The sequence below is a fragment of the Octopus sinensis genome, linkage group LG2, assembly GCF_006345805.1.
Source record: "Octopus sinensis linkage group LG2, ASM634580v1, whole genome shotgun sequence".
NCBI lineage: Eukaryota > Metazoa > Mollusca > Cephalopoda > Octopoda > Octopodidae > Octopus > Octopus sinensis.
In genome coordinates this window covers 206,322,043-206,345,811 of record NC_042998.1, presented here as the reverse complement: position 1 = coordinate 206,345,811, position 23,769 = coordinate 206,322,043, and the positions used below count along the sequence as shown (strand labels likewise).

Here is a 23,769-nt window from a genome sequence, read left to right as displayed (position 1 = left end):
CTGTTATCAGAACTGCGTTCATTCTTTATAAGATGCAATGAAAATTTTAGTAAAAAAAAAAAAATAAGTGAATGAGTGGAAATCGGACTGGTGAGAGTATTAACTTAGTAAGGCACTAAAAGAGAATGACTCTCCTCAGAGACACACGAATTCACTTAAAGAACCTTTCAAACCAAATACAAAAACAAATATAAATAATAATAATAATAATAAAAACAGTTTTTATAAATATACTAGCAGCATCGCCCGGTGTTGCTCGGGTTTGTAAGGGAAATAACTATATAAGCATTTTTAGAGATGTAAAGTATAATAGCCATCTCAATATGGCTAACCACAAAGGGGTGTGTTACTGTAGCTTTTTACGTTCTGAGATTTAATAATAAATTTTTAGAGAGTTACTTCCCTTATATATGCCAAAAATGCATTAAAAATGGGAAAAATTGATGGTAAATTGTTTTTTTAATCGTAGACACATCGTAGACGCGCGCTAATACCAAGAAGGGCTCGATATGAATCACGACTATGAGATACCCGCTTTTGGTTAAACTGCACCGCAAAATGTGGGAGTAGTTAGGAATCTAAATCGTAGGAGACAGACTCTCACACAACCTCACTTTTATATATAAAGATAAAAACAGTTTTACATTAATCCTGATGAGTTACTCTATATTTTTGTAGAGTACAACTTTATTATTCTTTATTCTTATTCAACAAGAGTTTCTACCTACACCTTTCCTTCAGATTGGGCAGGGCCATCTACATATGTGTGTGTGTGTGTGATAAATTAAATATAGAGATATTCTATTGACAATCCAATAATTTACTTATATTACAATATTACACTAAATACTATGAATATAATAATATAACATAACACAATATAAAAAAAACTATGAAAGGCCAACAAATTGTTTTGACTTTTATATATTTTTTCTGATATACATAATCACAGTTCCCTTATATGTAAAGTCACTTCAGGGTCATGGTTTAGAAAAATGTCTATGCAGGAGTGGCTGTGTGGTAAGTAGCTTGCTTACCAACCACATGGTTCCGGGTTCAGTCCCACTGCGTGGCATCTTGGGCAAGTGTCTTCTACTATAGCCCCGGGCCGACCAATGCCTTGTGAGTGGATTTGGTAGACGGAAACTGAAAGAAGCCTGTCATATATATGTATATGTGTGTGTCTGTGTTTGTCCCCCTAGCATTGCTTGACAACCGATGCTAGTGTGTTTATGTCCCCGTCACTTAGCGGTTCGGCAAAAAGAGACCGATAGAATAAGTACTGGGCTTACAAAGAATAAGTCCTGGGGTCGAGTTGCTCGATTAAAGGCGGTGCTCCAGCATGGCTGCAGTCAAATGACTGAAAAGAGTAAAGAGTATATATACACATGTAAGTAGAGAGTCAACTCCCAATCAAAAATTTAAAGTCTTTTGTCCTTAAAAAGCAATTCCAAGCCTATTATTTATCTCAAGATAGAAATGAAGAAGTTTTATCGAGATAGCAAAACAAAAAAGCATTAATAATAATAATAATAATAATAATAATAATAATCCTTTATACTATAGGCACAAGGCCTGAAATATGGGGGAGGGATAAGTTGATTACATCAACCCCTGGTACGCAACTGGTATTTAATTTATTGACCCTGAACGGATGAAAGGCAAAGTCGACCTCGGCAGAATTTGAATTCAGGATGTAAAGACAGAAGAAATACCGTTAAGCATTTCTCCCAGCATGCTAACGCTTCTGCCAGCTCACCACTTCATAATAATAATAATAATAAGAAGAATTTCAAGAAGACTGTCTCTGTGAAAATTGGTAGCTCTTTCCGTGATGTGGGCATGTAACAAACACCATCCGATCGTGGCCATGCCAGCCTCACCTGGCCTCCGTGCCAGTGGCACGTAACAAACACCATCCGAGTGTGGCCGTTCGCCAACCTTGTCTGGCACCTGTGTCCGTGGCACATGAAAAAACACCATCCGAGCGCGGGTGTCTGCCAGCCTCGTCTGGCACCTGTGTCGGTGGCACATAAAAAGCACCCACTACACTCACGGAGTGGTTGGCGTTAGGAAGGGCATCCAGCTGTAGAAACACTGCCAGATCTGACTGGAGCCTGGTGCAGCCTTCAGGCTTCCCAGACCCCAGTTGAACCGGCCAACCCATGCTTGCATGGAAAGCGGACGTTAAACGATTATGATGATGATGATTTTCTTGTCAATGTAGATTGTCTCTCATCTTTATTCAAGATCTGTAGTCCTTTGTCTGCTGCAGCTTCAACCTGGCAGGACCCGTTTCGATTTAAGACAAAAACATTAAAATATCATCACAACTAATTGATATTTGCCATTATCTCATTAAAAGATTTTCTGTTTAATGTCCACCATTGTTCTTGTGGCTGTCAATTAACCTAGTCACGCGGCTTTCTTCCTCCTTTACCTCATCACTCATCCCATGTTCTCTAGCAGTCCAGCATCTTTAGTTAGCTTCTCTCATCTTTCAAAGTTTGCCATTTTGTGAGAAAAAGTGATCTTTTTTTTTTTGCATTACATAAAAAAAAAAAATTGAGTGGCTGTGTGGTAAGTAGCTTGTTTACCAACCACATGGTTCCGGGTTCAGTCCCACTGCGTGGCATCTTGGGCAAGTGTCTTCTACTAGAGCGTTGGGCCGACCAAAGCCTTGTGAGTGGATTTGGTAGATGGAAACTGAAAGAAGCCCGTCGTATATATATATATATATATATATATGCGTTTGTGTGTCTGTGTTTGTCCCCCTAGCATTGCTTGACAACCGATGCTGGTGTGTTTACGTCCCCGTTACTTAGCGGTTCGGCAAAAGCGACCGATAGAATAAGTACTGGGCTTACAAAAAGAATAAGTCCCGGGGGGTCGAGTTGCTCGACTAAAAGGCAGTGCTCCAGCATGGCCGCAGTCAAATGACCGAAACAAGTAAAAAAGCAAAAAGAGAGTAATAAAGCAGAACGAAAGATTTTTTTTTTTTAAATGATGGTGGGGGGGGGGGCATGAAAAATTTATTACAATTTAAAACAAGAAATTGAATGTGATTTTCTAAATCCACCCCTGCCTTTGCTCTCCACCAACTTATGAATCTATAAACAAAATGATCACAACGACATTATAGCCATAATCTGCTCCTCACCCAACAAGCACACATTCAACACACACAAACACACATCCAATATGCACATGTACATACAACACACACACACACACACACAGAGTTGTGATTTGCTGTGGGTATTAAATCAGTCCCCTCTCGATTGATCAGCCTGAAGTTATTAAAACGCTGCAGATTGCCAACGGTTTTTGTGGCTGTGTGTTTGTGTTTGTCGGATGTTCCAAAGCTGTTTCATGCTGTTTATGTAATTCCATTCAATCAGAAAGGAAACTAAACCAAACATTACGGCTGACCCCCCAGGGGGAGGGGGTGGGGGTTAGAGTAACCGAAAACATTATTTGCTGCCTTTTTAATAATTCCTAGCATAGGTTCCAGTTCGTACCCCCCCCCAACTCTACCCCCCCCATGATCTGAGTGAGAGGCTCTGTAATGTGAGCTGTGTGGTGGGGAGGCACTGCTTTTCCTCCCAAGACATAAATAAACAGTTACACAATTTGCAGATGATATTGACCCAGGACTTGACAATTTGCTGAAAGGTGAAGCTGACCTCAGTAGGATTACAATGATGATGATGATGATGATGATGATGATGATGGTAGTGGCAGTGGTGGGAGAGTGCATTTCATTATGCCTTTACCGTATTAACAAATTAAAGGAAAATGAAAAGTTAAAAACAACAGCATGCATGGCTGTGTGTTTTACAAGCTCCCTTCTTAATCATGCAGCTGTGTGTTCAATCCCAGGGTAAGCTTGCTAGCTCAAGCTGCAGTTAAACCAGTTCCCTGAGGGAAAATCTGTCTGTCTCTCTGTCAGTCCATCTACATAACTACCCATCTACCCATCATGCTACCAGTCCATGTAGTGTTTTCTCCCTGTCTCTCCCTTCCTCCTTTACCTCATCAGTCATCCCATGTTCTCTAGCGGTCCAGCATCTTTAGTTAGCTTCTGTTGTCTTTCAAAGTTTGCCATTTTGTGAGAAAAAGTGATCTTTTTTTTTTGCATTACATAAAAAAAAAAAATTGAGTGGCTGAGTGGTAAGTAGCTTGCTTACCAACCACATGGTTCCGGGTTCAGTCCCACTTCTTTATCTATCTACCTATCCCTTCCATCTATGGCTCTATTTAACTATTCACTCATCTTTTCTGTCTGTGTGTCTAGTTGTCTGTCTCTCACTGTATATATAACTCAGTGTAGTCCATTCAGACCAGGGTTTCATCATCATCATCATCATCGTTTAACGCCCGCTTTCCATGCTAGCATGGGTTGGACGGTTCAACTGGGGTCTGGGAAGCCCGAAGGCTGCACCAGGCCAGTCAGATCTGGCAGTGTTTCTACAGCTGGATGCCCTTCCTAACGTCAACCACTCCGTGAGTGTAGTGGGTGCTTTTTATGTGCCACCGACACAGGTGCCAGACGAGGCTGGCAAACGGCCATGCTCGGATGGTGTTTTTTACATGCCACCAGCACGGAGGCCAGGCGAGGCTGGCATGGCCACGATCGGATGGTGTTTGTTACGTGCCACCAGCACGGACGCCAGTCAATGCGGTACTGGCTACGGCCACGTTCAGATGGTTTTCTTATGTGCCACTGGCACTGGTACCACAAAACTACAAATTCTATTTGATGTTCATCGATTTCCATTTGCACCAAAATCTCTAAAGTCTTGTAAAGATCATGGTTAAGCCATAAAATATACTTGATTAAGTATTTGTTTACATCTCTCTCACTTCCAAGTTCAAATCTCACCAAGTTTGACTACGTCTTTCATTTCCACATATCCTGGGGCACAATTAAATACCATTCAAGATTGTGTCAACTACGCCTCACCCTTCCTTCAATTTTGTGACCTTGTGGTAAAAACAGAAATAAATTTAGAACAATTTCAAATCCATGGTTCTCGATTATTTATTAATTATGGACCCCTTCGCTTAGTGTTTCGTTCTGGTGGTCTCCTTCAGTTACTGTTTCATTCCAGTGGACCCCTGTTGTCGGTCAAGGTTTTAAAATGAGTTTTATAGATACCTCTGTAGCAATAACCATTTTAGCCATTTTGAAATGTGGCACGAATTGGCAATATGACGTAATGTCGTATTGCCGAAGAATTATCATTTTCGTTTTTTTTTCCATTGGTTAATATAACTGCTCATATAAAGATTCTAGAAGTTTCGAAAAGAATATGTCAGGGATTTCGATTCTTTTCAAGTCAAGTGAGCAGTTATAAAAACTCTGGATTTTGGAAAATATTTCAGTGTTCGTTGGTGTCACGGAACTCCACGTCACTCACTCTTTTGGAGACATCGGTAATTTTTATGCCATGTCTAAGTTAATCGCAAATCTATTTTGATTTGTTGGTTAATGTATTAGATAGAAAGAAGAAATTAGCTAAGGAATTTATAGTTGTTTTTCTTCACGACAAAGTTATCTTTCTTACTGTAAATAATATAAAATGTTATAATTATATAATAAAAAATAATTAAAAGGAATATATTTCTCTTCACGTTTGTTTTTCAACTGAGCATAAATAAATATGTATTTCTGTAATCTTTGATTTATGTTTCTTATAGCGGTTTAAAGGACACGATTAAAATATTCAACATACATGTCAATATAGCGTTCCATGTCTATATGATGTTATAACTGTAGTTAGGGTTTTTAGGTATAATGATAACACTTGAGTATAAGTGACGTTGAATCATTATATTCTCCCTTACTCAGAGAAAAGACAAATAAAATAATATAAGAAAGCTTAAGGTAGAATAAACCGAAAACCGCCGTAGGAAAACCTCTTTCAAAATTACTATTTTGTTACTCCGCCTTACCGGCTCTTGAAAAACAACATTTGAGCATGGTCATTGCCAGTGCTGCCAGACTGGCTCCCGTGCAGGTGGCACATCAAACACCTTTTGAGCGTGGTCATTGCCAGGATAGCCTGACTGGCCCTCGTGCTGGTGGCACATAAAAAGCACCCATTACACTATCGGAGTGGTTGGCGTTAGGAAGGACATCCAGCTGTTGAAACTTTGCCAAATCAGATTGGAGCCTGGTGCAGACATCTGGCTTGCCAGTCCTCAGTCAAACGACCCAACCCATGCCAGCATGGAACTTGTATCTGTAAAATGTGAACTATGTAAAATGTTAGAGAAAAAAACCTGTTTCTTGCAATGAATATATATTTAAGGCAAAATTTTCTCATGGGCCCTCAAAGTACTTGTGAAGCCCTAATTTACTGCTTTGCTTGCATGAACCCCCAAGAATCTTACTTGGACCCTGGTTGATAACCAATGCTTTAAAGGGGAGGGAGAGAGAGAAAAAAAAAACAAAGAATGACATAGAAGGAAACCTCCAATATACATATTTCTATTGTTTTCTCATTTCAGGTAAACAATCTGACAGCCTCTCTAGAAAAACCAAGGATGCGTATGTCAAAGGTCATTGAAAGGTAATCTTCTTACTATACCTGTCTATCTTAGTGGTTGTTGTTTAACACACATACATATGCATGATTCGTTATGATAGATCACTAACCACTAAAACTTTTTCTATTTTTCTCTCCCTGTTTATTTCTGTGTTCCTTTCTGTCGAAGAGCCTAGGCTCGAAACATAAAAGACTTTCTCACCTCCCGAGTGTGAAACTAATACATCTGTTTGTTGTTTACACACCCATCTTCGTCTTTTGTGTTTTTTTTGTAAATTCTTACTATATACACACACAATACGTTTGCCAGACTCGTCTGGCACCTGTGCCGGTGGCACGTAAAAAGCACCCACTACACTCATGGAGTGGTTGGCGTTAGGAAGGGCATCCAGCTGTAGAAACATTGCCAGATCAAACTGGGCCTTGTGCAGCCTTCTGGCTTCCCAGACCCCAGTTGAACCGTCCAACCCATGCCAGCATGGAAAGCAGACGCTAAACGATGATGATGATGATGATGAATAACTATGTTTCCTTGTTTAAAAGACATACATCATTTTAATGTCCACTTTTCCATGCTTGCATGGGTTGGATGGAATTGAGGCAGAATTTTCTATAGCCTGATGCTTTTCCTGTTGCTAAACTTCACCTGTTTCCAAGGTAATATTTCAACACGGTCAGAAATATTTTCAGGTGAGATTTGAAACAAATGACACCATTTGTATAACAGTGGCACATGATGAAAAGGCAAGGAAACACTAACCAGCACTGGTGGTGGCGCCACAGAAAAAGCACCAGTGCTGGTGGCACATAAAGAGCACTGGTGCTGGTGGCACATATAAATACCCGGGGCAGGTTCCACAGAAAAAGCATTCAGTACACTCTGGACAGTGGCTGACATTAAAAAGGGCATCCGCTATAGAAACCAAGCCAAAACAGACAATCCGAATGTGGCGCAGCTCCTGGCCTTGCCAGCATGGGAAATGGATATTAAACAATGATGTTGCACCCATGACACACAAATGGAAAAAGCTGGAAGAAATGCTGCTAAACTTTTTTGTCCAGCACAGTAACAATTCTGCCAGCTCAATGCTTGTAATAAAAATAAAAGGTAGAAAGTTAGAATATAGGTACAGGAGTGGCTGTGTGGTAAGATGCTTGCTTCCCAACCGCATGGCACCGGGTTCAGTCCCACTGTGCGGCACCCTGGGCAAGTGGATTTGTTAGGTGGAAACTGAAAGAAGCTTGTCATGTGAGTGTGTATTTGTGTGTCTATGTTTGTCCCTCCCCCACCATCGCTTGACAACTGATGTTGGCATGTTTACGTCTCTGTAACTTAGCAGTTCGACAAAAGAAACCGATAGAATAAGTACTAGGCTAACAAAGAGTAAGTCCTGGGGGGGGGTCGATTTGTTCGATTAAAAGCAGTGCTCCAGCATGGCTACAGTCAAATGGCTGAAACAAGTATAAAGAATAAAAAAAAGGAAAAAGAATAGAATATTAAAGACAGAGGAGTGGCTGTGTGGTAAGTAGCTTGCTAACCAACCACATGGTTCCGGGTTCAGTCCCACTGCGTGGCATCTTGGGCAAGTGTCTTCTGCTATAGCCCCGGGCCGACCAATGCCGTGTGAGTGGATTTGGTAGACGGAAACTGAAAGAAGCCTGTTGTATATATGTATATATATATATATGTATGTGTGTGTTTGTGTGTGTCCCCCTAGCATTGCTTGACAACCGATGCTGGTGTGTTTATGTCCCCGTAACTTAGCGGTTTGGCAAAAGAGACCGATAGAATAAGTACTGGGCTTACAAAAGAATATGTCCCGGGGTCGATTTGCTCGACTAAAGGTGGTGCTCCAGCATGGCCACAGTCAAATGACTGAAACAAGTAAAAGAGAGAGAGTAAAGAGAGTATATGTATATAGCTTCCCCACTCCCATTTCCATCATACTGTTTTACAGGTTTCAGTCATTTGACTGAGGCCATGCTGGAGCACCACCTTTAGTTCAGCAAATCGACCCCAAGACTTATTCTATGTAAGCCTAGTAGTTACTCTATCAGTCCCTTTTGCCAAGCCGCTAAGTTATGGGGACGTAAACACACCAGCATCGGTTGTCAAGTGATGTTGTGGGGACAAACATAGACACATACACACACACACATACATATATATATATATATATACACATATATATATATATATATACACACAATATACGATGATAATGATGATGATACACACATATATATATATGACGGGCTTCTTTCAGTTTCCGTCTACCAGATCCACTCACAAGACTTTGGTCAGCCCGAGGCTATAGCAGAAGACAGTTGCCCAAGGTACTACGCAGTGGGACTGAAGCCGGAACCATATGGTTCGTAAGCAAGCTACTTACCACACAGCCTACGTCATCATGTTTTCACATCCGTTTTTTTTCTGTTTGCGTTGATTGGCCAGGTTTTCTCCAGTACAGCAGCTCACCACTTGTTACGGTTGTTTGTTGTCTCCTTCGTTAGGTTCAACCTCGTCAGTTATTTATTAGAAGTCATTAATGGCTAGTTTAGTTGGGGGTATGTTTTTGCTCTCTCCTTTTCTTTTCTTCTTATTTTTTTTCCTCCTTCTGTGACCACTTGTAGAAATTAGACAACTCATTAAGTGGATTCCACTAACGAAAACAGAGGAAATACAGTTTGAAAGGGCAGAATATTATTATCATCATCATCGTCATCATAACTTTTCACTCATTATCAATGGTAAATTAGCTTGTAGGATGCTGAAATGTTATTTAAGCACTTGTGAATTCAGTAAAAGTGTTCCTGCCATAATAATAGTAATAATAATAATAAATTCGGTATAAAAAAAAAATTCAGAAACAAAAGTAAAAATAAGAAGATGGTAGAATTGAGTTGAGATTTACCGTATTCCATGGCCGTCTTTCTTCTTGTAAACGCCAGTTCCTTTCTTTTCTTCAAGAGCTTGTTAGAAACACACACACACACGCGCACGCACACACACAAACACACAGTTATATAGAAAACATAAAAGTAAAAGAGCCGGATTTAATTTGAAATGGAAATTCCATCTTCGAGGATAAAAAGGTATGGAAATGGCTGCTTCTGTCTTGTATCTTGTTTCTTTGTCCTTTCTAATGTAAAGAATGTGTGTTGACATGCTAATACATAAACCATTATGGATACATGTATACACGTGTGTGTGTGTATGTGTATGTGTGTGTAAGTGGTCGTAGATATACGTATACATGTAACAGTGTAAGTTTGTGTGTATAAATATATAGATATTTGTAAGCAGGCGTGGCTGGGTGGTTGAGAAGTTTGCTTCCTAATCACATGGTCCCAGTTTCAGTTCCACTACATGGCACCTTGGGCAAGTGTCTTCTACTATAGCCCCAAGTCAACCAAAGCTTTGTGAGTGGTGATGTATGTAGATGCATGAATATAGGTTTCTTCATCGTTTAACGTCTGCCTTCCGTGCTAGCATGGGTGGGACGGTTTGACAAGAGCCAGCCAGGCAGAAGCCTGCACCAGACTTCTGTGACTGTTTTGGCAGGATTCTTACAGCTGGATGTCCTTCCAAACACCAACCACTCAGCAGAGGGGACTTACTGCTTTTTACATGGAACAAGAACAGGTGAGGTCAGTTTTGGCAAGATTCTTAGGTTTTTATATATATATATATACATACAAGATAAGGGCAGAAGAAAAATTCTAATGCCAGATACGCCGAAACAAAAAATTGTCGATAACCATTAAATTTATGCGTCTCGAAACAAACCGATAGAAATCTCTAAAAAATTCTTCTGCCCTTATCTTGTAAATTATGTATAAATTTTACCTTTAAAGGCATTTTTTGATATGCTGGCCATTGATAAAAATTTTTTGCCGAAAAAAATTTTATCCTATATCAATTATATATATATATATATAATATATATATATATATATATATATATATATATGAAGATTTGTGTGTATAAATACCTGTTTACATAAATGCATGTTTGTGTATATGCTTTTAAATTAATATATGTTTGTAGATATATACATATGTGTGTGTGTGTGTGTGTTGTATGTTCTCTTCTATTTTTAATTATTTGAAGTCCTCCTGTAAGGAAGGAGTTGGTTTCTAATAAAGCTATAAAATTCCATCGTTGGAATGTAGATAACAAAGACAATGTCACATGCTGAACTTCAGAATAGTCTTGTATATTTTTACTGTTCTATTTACAGATTGTATTTGTAATGAAATGTTAGCTGGTTGATTTCTTTCTCTGACAACCTCAGCTTATCCAGATTGTCACTTAGGCAGTCACTAACAAAACAAAGTGCACAAATTATTATTGGTGCAAATGTAAATTTATAATCTGAATATAGAAGCTGGAAGTTTCAAAGCAATTGTCTGTAGTTATCCTGTTTCTTTATGATTTTCAAAGCAATATTCCATTTGATTTTTATTTTGATGTTGGTATTGACGTACTTGACTCAGTAGGTCTCCCCAAGAACAGCGGGTCACTCTATGATCCAAGGTTAGCACAGCAGGCCGTCCTGCGAGCCATGAACTCACTTCATTTGTCGGGTCTTCACAGTCACAGCATATCTCAGGGGTTTCAGTCTCCGTCATGTCCACTGTGAGGCCCTACCTACCACCGGCACGGGTATCACAACTACAATATCCATATGAGTTGCATATAGAAATTGACGACATGCTTTGAGAATCTCGTTTTTACCAAATTCGATGGGTCTCCTTGAGCACAGAAAATCACCACTTTCTTTCATGTATCTATGACCCACTCCTATTTCCCTTCCACTACCCACAAACTGAGATTCGCAGCTTCCACTTTTGTCCTCATCTCTACTCTCTGTTGTTCTTCCACACTCTCATAGTCCTACCTCTCCATCCTGCCACCCTCAGTTGTGTGTCCCAGTTCTCTCTCTCTCTCTCTTGTACCTCGAGGGTAGGCCCTGATACCATCATCACCACCACCACCATCATCATTTTTCCCTTTCCTGCTTGGTTACTCAAGTATTTCCTCTACAGCAAGACACCTATCCCAGTCCCATATTCCTACACCTGTCACAAAGCCACCTCCCTCAATACTGCACTCCCACTCTGTCAAGGGGTCTCATCTTGTGAATCACTTGGTGATATCACTACTGCTAATGACACATAAAAAGCCCCCAGTGCACACTGTAAAGTGGGTGGTGTGAGGAAGGGCATCCAGCTGTAGAAACCTTGCCAAACCAGACACTGTATACCAGTGATTCCCAACCTAGGGTTTGCAGACCTCTAGTGGTCCACAAAAACAGTACTGAAGGTCCGTAAATCAAATTCAATCACTAGCCATTAAACCTTTTTCTATTTTCTCTCCCTGTTTATTTCTGTGTTCCTTTCTGTCAAAGAGCATAGGCTTGAAATGTAAAAGACTTTCTCACTTCCTGAGCATTAAACTAATACATCTGTTTGTTGTTTACACATCCGTCTTCGTCTTTTGTTAATATTTTTGTAAATTCCAACTATATATATAAAGATAAGCACAGCAAAAGGGGTCCATGGGGAAAATCATTCAAATAGAAGGGTTGAGAACCACTGTGAAAAGGTTGGGGGCCACTGCTGTATAGCAACAAAGCCCTCAGCCTTGCCAGAACCTGTCAAACCATCCAACTCATACCAGCATGGAACACAGACGTTAAATGATAACAGACACCTCTGACAATAAATATAAAAATTTTGATAATTATGTGTGTGAATATACATACATCATTACCATCATCATCATCAATCATTTTGCAACAGGAAGCCTAGACTTTTCCAATGAAATGTTACCCATGATGTGATAGCAGCTTGCTTTTGAGGTTTCCCTTTTCTGATTTGTTGGTTTTACTGGATTCTCACACACAAACATCCTTGTGCAAAATACATACATACATAATTTTAGGTTGTATGGAACACAAATAGCCTAGGGAGACATGCATATAAAATCACACACAGATAATCATATAATGCCTACAGGCATTCAGATGATGTTTAGTTGATTTTAAAGACATACTGCCTTTATACACTCCCACAGTCGCAAGCATTCTGATATGTTTTCTAGCAAAAACGGTAATACCAACTGAATTTTGAAAGCATCAACAATGTCAGTCTGAACTGAATGATGGAGTATGATCATGATCATCATCATCGTTTAACGTCTGCTTAACATGCTGGCATGGGTTGGATGGTTTGACTAAGGACTGGTGAGCCAGAAGGCTGCACCAGGCTCCAATCTGATCTGGCAAAATTTCTACAGCTGGATGCCCTTCCTTACGCCAACCACTCTGCGAATGTAGTGGGTGCTTTTGTGTGTCACCGAGGCACAAGGCCAGTCAGGAGGTACTGGCAACGACCATGCTCAAAAGGTGTTTTTTATGTGCCACCTGCATGGGAGCCAGTCCAGCGGCACTGGCAATGACCACACTCACATGTTCTTTTTCACGTGCCACCAGCATGTGTGCCAATAAGGCAATGATCACAGTCATTGTCTTCATGAGGTTCAATACTCAAAAAGGACTCAGCCATTTGGCCCAGCGCTTGAAAGGAACTTGGCCACCTCACCTCCATGTGCCCAAGTGCTCGAAAGGTACTTGGCCACCTCGCCTCTGTGAGCTCCAGGAACTCGGCCACCTTGCCTCCGTGAATCCCAATGCTCGAAAGGAACTCTGCCTCTTTGCCTCTGTCATTATTTAAAACACAAGAATGGCTGTTAAAGATGCTTGCTTTGAACTTTATGGTTCCAGGCTCAGTCCCTCCACATGGCACCTTGGGCAAGTGTCTATAGCCCTGGGCCAACCAATGATTGTGTGTTTGGTGGATGGAAACTATGTTGAAGCCCATTATATATATATGTGTGTGTGTGTGTGTGAGTCTTTACATCTGTGTTTGTCCCCACCTCTCATCAACTGACAACCACTGTTGGTTTGTTTATGACCCTGTAATTAAGCAGTTGGGTGAAAGAAGCCAGTAGAGTATCAGATTTGGGAAATTGAATACTGGAGGGAGTGAAATCATTCAAAGTGGTGCTCCAGCATGGCTGCAGTTCAATGATTGAAAGAAGTATAAGATAAAAATATAAATAAAATATAACCTTTAATTTTTACCACAGAAAATTCCAAATGTGGAAACTCGTACAGCTGTATTATTGCTAAAGTTCATTTGTTTTCTGTTATGTTTAAATTTCTTGCCAGCGAGGGGTGGGGGGTGGAGTCAACTTCAATTATAACTATACTCTATTTCATGTATTGAGTACTCATCACTGTTTATACTACTACTACTTATGCTGCTGCTACTTGTGAACATATTGAGGGAGACTGAAGTAGTGGGAAAAATTGATTAGATCTGATCTCATGACGCTGGGTTTCACAGAAAGAGATGACAAAGAACCATAAGTGGTGAGATTCTGTGCTGATACGGACCTAGTCGACCCACAACAAGGATGTAAGCATGATGACGAAGAACATATATTTTAAGTTGTACTAAAGTTGTTCATCGTTTTAACTTCAAAGAAACGGAAAACAAAATATTTAAAATTTAGTTCAATCTAGTATTTATACGTGTGTATGTGTGTGCATATATTAGGACACCCGCCCTATATACACACATGTGACTGCATGTATGTTTTTATGGGTATGTATGTATTTGTGTGTGTGTGTGTGTGTGAGCATGGACATACCAATGCGTTTGGTGATATAAAGTCAGTGACTGATGTATAGCAGATGACATGATACATTACCTAATCGTACGAACCCACACTGCTCCATGTAGCATACACTCCCACCTACAATATTTCTATATGAATTGATGACAAGAGTGTCTGTCAATGAGCTAATTGTTAAAAGAGGAAGCAGCTTTCTTAATTAGATTCACTTAAATAATTGCTATCCCAAGTACAAGACATTAAAATTGTTCTCCTTCTTTGCCCAGCCACTTGTTCCGGCTACGTAACCTGACCTCTCAGAATTCTTGTCTACAACCATTGCTTTATTTAGTTATTCAACATACTAGATATAGCAGCCAAATCTCCCTTGAAGCATATCTTACAAGTAGTCCCAGATGAGGTAGGCATAGCTGAAAGGATGCTTTTGGTCAAGGCATGGATCTGCACCTTTTAGGTTTCATTCAGCATTACACAACATTCAATCATGCAGTAAGTGAACAACTTGTAAGATTTGAGGATATTTTGCCTCGGTACTGTTAGAAGTTTGCTTCCCAACCACATGGTTCCGGGTTCAGTCCCACTGTGTGACACCTTGGGCAAGTGCCTTCTACTTTAGCCTTGAGCCGACCAAAGCCTTGTGAGTGCATTTGGTAGATGAAAACTTCTACACCACCTCTAAAAATGTGTGTCCTTTGTCAAGAGCAGGGCTCGTTAGTCACCAACATAGCCACAAGTGTAAAGTATAAGGCAGTCTTGAGTGCAAAATGTTCCTAAAGGTCAGTAAAGGAGCAGGAGTGGCTGTGTGGTAAGTAGCTTGCTAACCAGCCACATGGTTGCGGGTTCAGTCCCACTGCGTGGCATCTTGGGCAAGTGTCTTCTGCTATAGCCCCGGGCCGACCAATGCCTTGTGAGTGGATTTGGTAGATGGAAACTGAAAGAAGCCTGTCGTATATATGTATATATATATGTGTGTGTGTGTATGTGTTTGTGTGTCTGCGTTCGTCCCCCTAGCATTGCTTGACAACCGATGCTGGTGTGTTTATGTCCCCGTCACTTAGCGGTTCGGCAAAAGAGACCAATAGAATAAGTACTGGGCTTACAAAGAATAAGTCCCGGGGTCGATTTGCTCGACTAAAAAAAGGCGGTGCTCCAGCATAGCCGCAGTCAAATGACTGAAACAAGTAAAAGAGTAATGGTTTTGCTTGGTCATGAGTGGACAGCCATCATCATGTATGTTTATCATCATCATTGTCGTTTAAAGTCCACTTTCCATGTTGTCATGGGGTGGACAGTTTGACTGAGGACTGGTGAGCCAACAGCTGCACCAGGCTACAATCTGACTTGGCAAAGTTTCTACAGCTGGATGCCCTTCCTCACACCAACCACTCTGAGAGTGTAAAAGGGTGCTTTTATGTGCCACCAGCATGAGGGCCAGTCAGGTGGTTCTGGTAACTTCCACGTTCAAAAGGTATTTTTTACGTGTAACCTGCACGGGAGCCAGTCCGGCAGCACTGGCAACGACCATGCTCGAATGTTGTTTTTCACGTGTCACTGGCACATGTGCCAGTAAGGTGACGCTGACAACAATCACGCTCGAATGGTGCTTTATACATTCCACCGGTATGGGAGCCAATCTGTGGCCCTGGAAACAATCACGCTCAGATGTGCTTTTAACATTCCACTGACACCAGTGCCAATCAGGCGGTACTATCATCGGCCTCGTAACATGCATTTCAAATCTCATACCTTTACCAGCTACCATATGCCATCATTGGATCAAATTTATGTATGTAATTATTTATATAATATTTTATGTAATAGTATATGGAAAACTCAGCAACTACCAGCTGTTACCAATGCACAGAAATAATTGTTGGGATTAAAATCTGTTCATCCCATCTTGTTTTATAAATTGTTACCTACATTTATCGGCCGTTGCCTTTCCCTTGGATAACATTGGTGGCATGGAGAAGGGAGGCTGGTATGCATGGGCGACTGCTGGCCTTCCATAAACAACCTTGCCCAAACTTGTGCCTCGGAGGGTAACTTTCTAGGTGCAATCCCATGGTCATTCGTGACTGAAGGGGGTCTCCAATGTCCATATGAGATTATTTCTGGATGGATTCCACAATTAATTTGCCTTTCACAATGTATCTACATTAAGTATGATACACTGGTGGTTATTTTAATCTAATATACTACTTCTGTTGTACATAACAGATACATATCTATCTGTCAGTACACACACACACACACACACACACGTGCATTTACATGTGTGTGTGCAATTGTGCATAGTTACAGACTTTCAAGCAAAGATATTTCTCTGTGTTCATAGAAGAAAACCTTCCTCTCCCCCCCCCCGCTCCTTCCTCTGGGCACATAAATCATGGCCTGATATATCAATTATATATTAGGCATACTTTACTAAGTCACTACTCTCAACAGGAGATGGTAGACACGATAAAGAAAACACACACGCACAAACACACATATGGTGTGAAAGGGATGAAGAGGGGGTAAGAAGGGGGGAAGAAGAAAAAAATGACCGAGAGGAAGGGGGGGGGGGGGCCATTTGCATCAGCCGCCGACAACTTATAATCTTATTTTTCACTCACAAAGCAACTCTGAAGAATCTGGTATTGGTCGGTGCTTCTGTTTCATTGTTTCTAAGTGTGTCAAGATGGAACCAAGATTAAAACATGTGCTTATGCGTCTTCGTCTTCGTGAAAATAAATACATTTTGTACGTATATACTCATGCATGTGTATAACTATATGTGTGTGTGTGTGTGTAAAAATATATGTATACATAATTCGTATCCACACACATAAATATATACATGTATACATCTGTTTTCATATATTCATGTACGTGTATGTGTATATATATATATATATATATATATATCCCCTTAATTATGACAATGTATAAAGTACATGCGTGTGTGATGTAATTATATCTAGAAATGAGTATATATCATCTTCATCATCATCGTTTAAAGCGGACGTTAAACGATGATGATGATGATATATATATACTCATGTCTAGGTTGATATTTTTGTATACATAATAGTTCATGTAAACCTAGATATAAATAAACAATGTTGTATGCACGTATATATATATATCTATTATATAGTTATATAAAAACATCCATTGTGACACCAGGGCAAACATTTGCTGGCATACAAGTAAGGTGTGTGTGTGTAAAAAATTTATTTCTATACATCCAGGCACAGGCGTGGCTGTGTGGTAAGAAGTCTTGCTTCCCAACCACATGGTTCCAGGTTCAGTCCTACTGTGTGGCACCTTGGCCAAGTTGTCTTCTACTATAACCTTGGGCTGACCAAAGCATTGGGAGTGGATTTGGTAGATAGAAATTGAAACAAGCCCATCATATTTTATATCACCCCCTTTGCTTGCGAAGACATGTTGGGGCAAGTGAAAACGAAATCGAAATTGAACCATTCCTATGACTGGCACCCGGCAGATGCCAGGACCCCTGGACTGGTGGTACGTAAAAAGCACTATCTGAATCGTGGCCGATGCCAGCGCCGCCTCGACTGGCTTCCGTGCCGGTGGCACGTAAAATGCACCAATCTGACCATGGCCGTTGCCAGCCTCGCCTGGCACATGTGCGGGTGGCACGTAAAAAGCACCCACTACACTCACGGAGTGGTTGGCATTAGGTAGGGCATCCAGAAATGGAAATAATCGGTGTCCTATAAATAGGACACGGAGACAATGTGATATAGCTTATTCAATGTTCTATTTATAGGACAGTGGGACTTAATGGGTTAAAGATCTTGCTCAAGACAACTCCATTGATAGTTGCATGCATGACTTAAATTGAAGATGGGTGAAAAGGGTGTGTGTGTTGTGTGTGGATCTACAAAGAAATGGTTAAGTCATAGAATTGAGATGAGTGACGTTATGGTGAATGGCAGAGGAGCTTAATTCACGATCTGGTTGGGGAGGAATAAAGTGTGTTAAGACAAGAACAACAATGACGGTGATGATGAAGATGATGTCAGCAACAACAACATTCAAATCTCCTCTGGAGATCTGATAATATTGGTTGAAGTAGTTTTATGGGTGTGTCAGAAATAAAGAGGACAGGATCCCTGAAGCTGTTAGCACTCATTAATAATGGCATCATCATCATCATGATTTTAATGTGCTGGTAGAGGTTGCAGGTGACAGTTGTATGATGGCACAGATGATAATGGTGATGATGATGATGGTAATGATGATTTGTGTGATGGGAATCTTTTATCTTTTACTTGTTTCAGTCGTTAGCCTGTGGCCATGCTGGAGCACAGCCTTGAAGAATTTTACTCTGGTACTTTTTGTAAAGCCTGGTACATATTCTATCGGTCTCTTTTGCTGAATCACTAAGTTAGAGACAAAAACACGCCAACACCAGTTGTCAAGCACTTGTGGGAGACAGACACACACACATTATATATATATATATATATATATATATATATATATATATATGATGGGCTTCTTTCAGTTTCCATCTACAAAATCCACTCACAAGGCTTTGGTCAGCCCAAGGCTATAGTAGAAGACACATGCCTAGGCAGCCATACAGTGGGACTGAACCTGGAAGCCTGAGGTTGAAAAGTAAACTTCTTACTGCACAACCAAGCCTGATGGTGTTGATGATGATGATGATGATGGTGGTTGTTGAAGTAATGAAATTCTAATAACCACAAATGTTTCCCATTGAGATTTCATTTCAACATTGTTGTTCTAGCAATAGTTGTAGTCGTCATTCCAGTGTAAACAGCTTGTCTTTAAAAACCTCAATACCTGATGATCATTGAAGGTCTGTCTTCCCTGTTGCCATGGATTGCACAGTTTGACAGGACTCGATGGGTCCAAGGGCTGCATCATGCTCCAAATATCAACTTTAGCATGGCCCCCTATGACTGGATGCCCTTTCTAACACCACCCACTTTACAGTGTGTATGTATATATATAAAATTATAATTATAAAACATTATTATAATCAGGGGTCAGCTAATTGCTTCACCATGCACTGAATTTAGAAATAGGGGTTAAAATAGCTTTTCTGTCACCATAGAGATCTCCCAATATTACTTTACTTTAATCCCGAAACGTGTATGTAGCTAATCTGAGTCATGCGGACTCGTTATTTTCTCTTTTTGCCTATATAAAAAACGTGTGTTACTAACTGGGAGATCTCTATAGTAGCAGAAAATACATTTTAACTCCTATTTCTAAATTCGATGCATGGTGAAGCAATTAGCTGACCTCTGATTATAATTATGTTTATAATTATAAAATATTTTGTATAATTTTACCTAAAAAAAGGTTATTTTAAGGTACCGAACTACTTGGTAAAATTATTAATTGGTTAATTAATGAATTAATTTTACTCTTTATTATTACATATATATATATATCTTGGGCAAGTGTCTTCTGCTATAGCCCCGGGCCGACCAATGCCTTGCGAGTGGATTTGGTAGACAGAAACTGAAAGAAGCCTGTCGTATATATGTATGTGTGTGTTTGTGTGTCTGTGTTTGTCTCCCTAGCATTGTTTGACAACCGATGCTGGTGTGTTTACGTCCCCGTCACTTAGCGGTTCGGCAAAAGAGACCGATAGAATAAGTATTGGGCTTACAAAGAATAAGTCCCGGGGTCGAGTTGCTCGACTAAAGGCGATGCTCCAGCATGGCCGCAGTCAAATGACTGAAACAAGTAAAAGAGTATATATATATATATGCACACACACACACACACACACACACACAAAATCATTAAGATAGTGCTTCTATGGTTATTGAGTTGCTTGACTCATTTCTAACAATGCCAGTACCACTTAGTACCCTCTATCACTTTGGTGATGTCTATAAATTTGCCTTTAGGTTGTGAAATTGCTAATTAATAAGCCACCCATATTATTTATTCACACACACCATCATCATCATTATTTTTAGTCTCCATGTTCCATGCTGGCATGACAGAATCTCATGGACCTAAGAACCTCATCAGGCTCTGCTGTCTGCTTTGGTATGGTTTGTGCGGCTGGATGCCCTTTTTCATGTCAACTGCTTTTCAGAGTGGACTGAGCTTTTTTTTTTATGACACTGATACCAGTAAGGTCATCAATTAACTCGAAAAACTAACAAAAATGACCCCTCAATTGGGGCTGGAGTAGAGAGAGACAAAGTTCAAATATATAAGAAGTTAAGGTAAACAGAATCTACCAGTCCATACATTTGATATCATTTATCACTCAGTGGAATATTGTTTTCATCATCCATACTCTCAACAATTCGCTCTTAAATATGGTTTCTGATTACAAATATCTTGGGTCATACATATCATCATCTGGAAAAGATTTTCTAACTAGAAACGGTATGGCCTGGTCAGCCTGTAATTATATGCATAAGATCTGGTCATCAAATCTAAGTAGAGATTTCAAACTTAAAATCTTCAAAGCCACAGTCGAACCAATTCTACTCTATGGCTCAGAAGCCTGGACGTTATCAAAGAAGCTTGAGAGGTGGTTGGATGGAACTTACACTCGCCTCCTTATGAGAGCTCAAAATCTCTCGTGGAAGCGTCATCCAACCAAAGTACAAATATATGGGAAATTACCACCTGTATCATCTCTTGTGAAAGGTAGAAGAGTCCAGTTTGCTGGACATTGTTGTAGAGCTGAAAACGAGGTAATTTCTACTCTTCTCCTCTGGAAGCCATCTGCTCGCGATACCAGAGGGCGCACACTCTCCTACCCTGATGTAATCTCCAGGGATACAGGCATCCAGCAACAGGACCTCCGTAATGCTATGATAGACCGTGATGTCTGGCGTAGCGTGGTGAATTCCATTGTCTCAACCACGGTCGAACAATGAATGGTTTTTTGTTTTTGCTTTTTGTTTTTGTTTTATAGAATTAATGAGATTTTCTTGTATTTTACAGTTATCAGAATCGGGTAGACCAATATCATGATTTTGATCCATTCTTTTGTCCTCCTCATCCATCCAATCCATGGATTACTGATGATACCACAGCCTGGACAGCAAGCTCAAACTGGTGAGTTATCTTCAATTATTCTTAAAGAGGTGGTGCCCCAGCACGGGCTGCCGTCTAATGACTGAAACAAGTAAAAGAATACAGTTGCGGCCAAAATGTTCAGAACGGCATTGTTTTCGTCAGAAAAGTAAGTATAAGTTTTTATCAAAGTAGTTTTATATTCTATAATTTTCACAGACAATAAATACAATATTAATTGTTATTGTCTGAGATTTTAGTGTAATTTGAGAGGATAATACAAAAGTTATGGATGATTTAGTGATTTACTGCAAAACCCATGGTGGCCAAAATGATCAGAATGGTTGAAAAAATAACAAAATAATCAAAAATGACAGAGAATACTGGAATTATTTAATATTTAGTGTGAAGCCCTTTAGCTTCAATCACACTCTGACATCTTCGACTGCATGAGGAAATTAAATTTTCAATTTCTTGCTGGGTGATCTTATTCCATTCTTCCTGAAGGGCATTCCATAATTGCTCAGTTGTTTTAGGATTTCTGGCTTTCGAACGTTCTCCTAGAATATTCCATACATTTTCAATAGGATTGAGATCTGGGCTTTGAGCAGGCCAATCCATAACAATAACCTTTTCAGCCTTGAGGAAGTTCATGACCACCTTAGCCTTGTGACATGGGGCATTGTCCTGCATGAATATGGGTGGTCGCTTAGTTGAATTTCTCAGCACAGGCAAGACATGATCTTTTACAAGTTGTTTATAAACTCCTGCATTTACCTTTCCATGTAATCGCACCAAAGGGCCCCACACCATCTCCAGATATCATCCCCCAAACCATGACACTTCCTCCACCGAATTTAACACTAGTCTTAAGGCATTTAGGCGACAATTTTTCACCTACTTTTCGACGAATGTACCTTTTCCCATCTGAGCCAAATAACATAAACTTAGATTCATCACTGAAATGCACCGTTTGCCATTTTTCTTGAGACCACAACACATGTTCGGTTGCAAAGGTAAGACGACACTTTTTATTCTTGGAGCTGATCAGTGGCTTCACTGCAGGTGCTCTTGCTTGTAGGTCATGTTCAACTAAACGACGAGACACAGTTTTTCGAGATAAAGTTTTCTTCAATACAATGCTCATTTTCTGCGAAACAGCAGCAGCAGTTTTAAATCTGTCCTTTTTAACCAACTTTACCATAGCACGATCTTCGCTCTTGGTCGTTTTTCTTGGCCTACCTGTAAACTTTCTTGCTTCACATGAACCACAATCATCGTAGACCTTAAGAATACCGTGTACAACACTTTTTGACTTGCTAACAATCTTTGCAATAGATCCAATACTTAAATTATCTTTCCTTCGAAGCTTAATAATCTGCTGACGAATGGGTAATGGAGTAAGTGGCATTATATTAACAAAGTACACTGCAAATATTCTTACTAATGTTTAGTAAACGAACCGTCACGTAAACAAATTCAAAACATTAGAGTTCACCGGTTAAATATACTAAAACACGGAGTAAAAGCAACCGTTCTGATCATTTTGGCCGCCATGGGTTTTGCAGTAAATCACTAAATCATCCATAACTTTTGTATTATCCTCTCAAATTACACCAAAATCTCAGGCAATAACAAATAATATCGTATGTATTGTCTGTGAAAATTATAGAATATAAAACAACTTTGATAAAAAATTATATCTACTTTTCTGACGAAAACAATGCCGTTCTGAACATTTTGGCCGCCACTGTATGTGTGAGAGAGTAATTCTCAAGCTAAACCTAATTCTGCTGATCCTGTGGAATATCCACAAAGTTTTCCTGATCCATTTCTCACATGGTTTCCCTTCATCTTACTCTGAAGTTTTTTCCTTCTTCTTTATCATCATCTAACGTCCATTGTTGAGAGTGACTTCCAATTAAAAAGAAACACAAAGGAAGAGTAATTAAAAATTATGTAAGGCATGTAATGAAGGTTAGATGACAAAGGTGAATCATTGAGGATAATTCATAGCAGAACCAATCAAATGAGAATAATTATGTTCACAGGTTACAGACCTAAGATTAACTGTTTTGATACTGTGATGGTGGTGGTGGTGGTTTGAAACCTCAAATGCCAGATAATCAATCAGACACCAAATTCAAACCATCATAGTGATTACATGACCAATCAACATGAAGCTGTGACATGATGTGGTTTTTCCAGAATGTCCTTTATTGCATCTTATAAAAGACTGCTTTGCTGCTCAATTAATCGCAGAGTGTTGAAGGTGGCTGGGCAATATGCTCCACCACTCTTACCACCAGGTGGATCCGGACATTTATACAGACAACTCCAGGTTCTTGGACAGACTGAACTAAACCTAAACATTCACATTCCTGGAATCTGTCCAGAGACGTGCAACCAAACGCATACCCTCCATCAGACACCTACCATATTCTGAGCGCCTTGTTTCCCTGGGCATG

General features: G+C 39.9%; 1 protein-coding gene across 1 annotated transcript in view; it reads left to right on the top strand.

Annotated features, from left to right (window-relative positions):
* Nucleotides 1–23,769, top strand: part of LOC115231120 (regulator of G-protein signaling 7) — a 343,368-nt gene that overhangs the window by 243,045 nt on the left and 76,554 nt on the right. Inside the window, exons 9-10 of the mRNA XM_029801208.2 lie at nucleotides 6,517–6,578; nucleotides 21,230–21,343. Of these exons, the coding sequence (XP_029657068.2) occupies nucleotides 6,517–6,578; nucleotides 21,230–21,343 (176 nt within the window). The remainder of the gene's footprint in view (nucleotides 1–6,516; nucleotides 6,579–21,229; nucleotides 21,344–23,769) is intronic.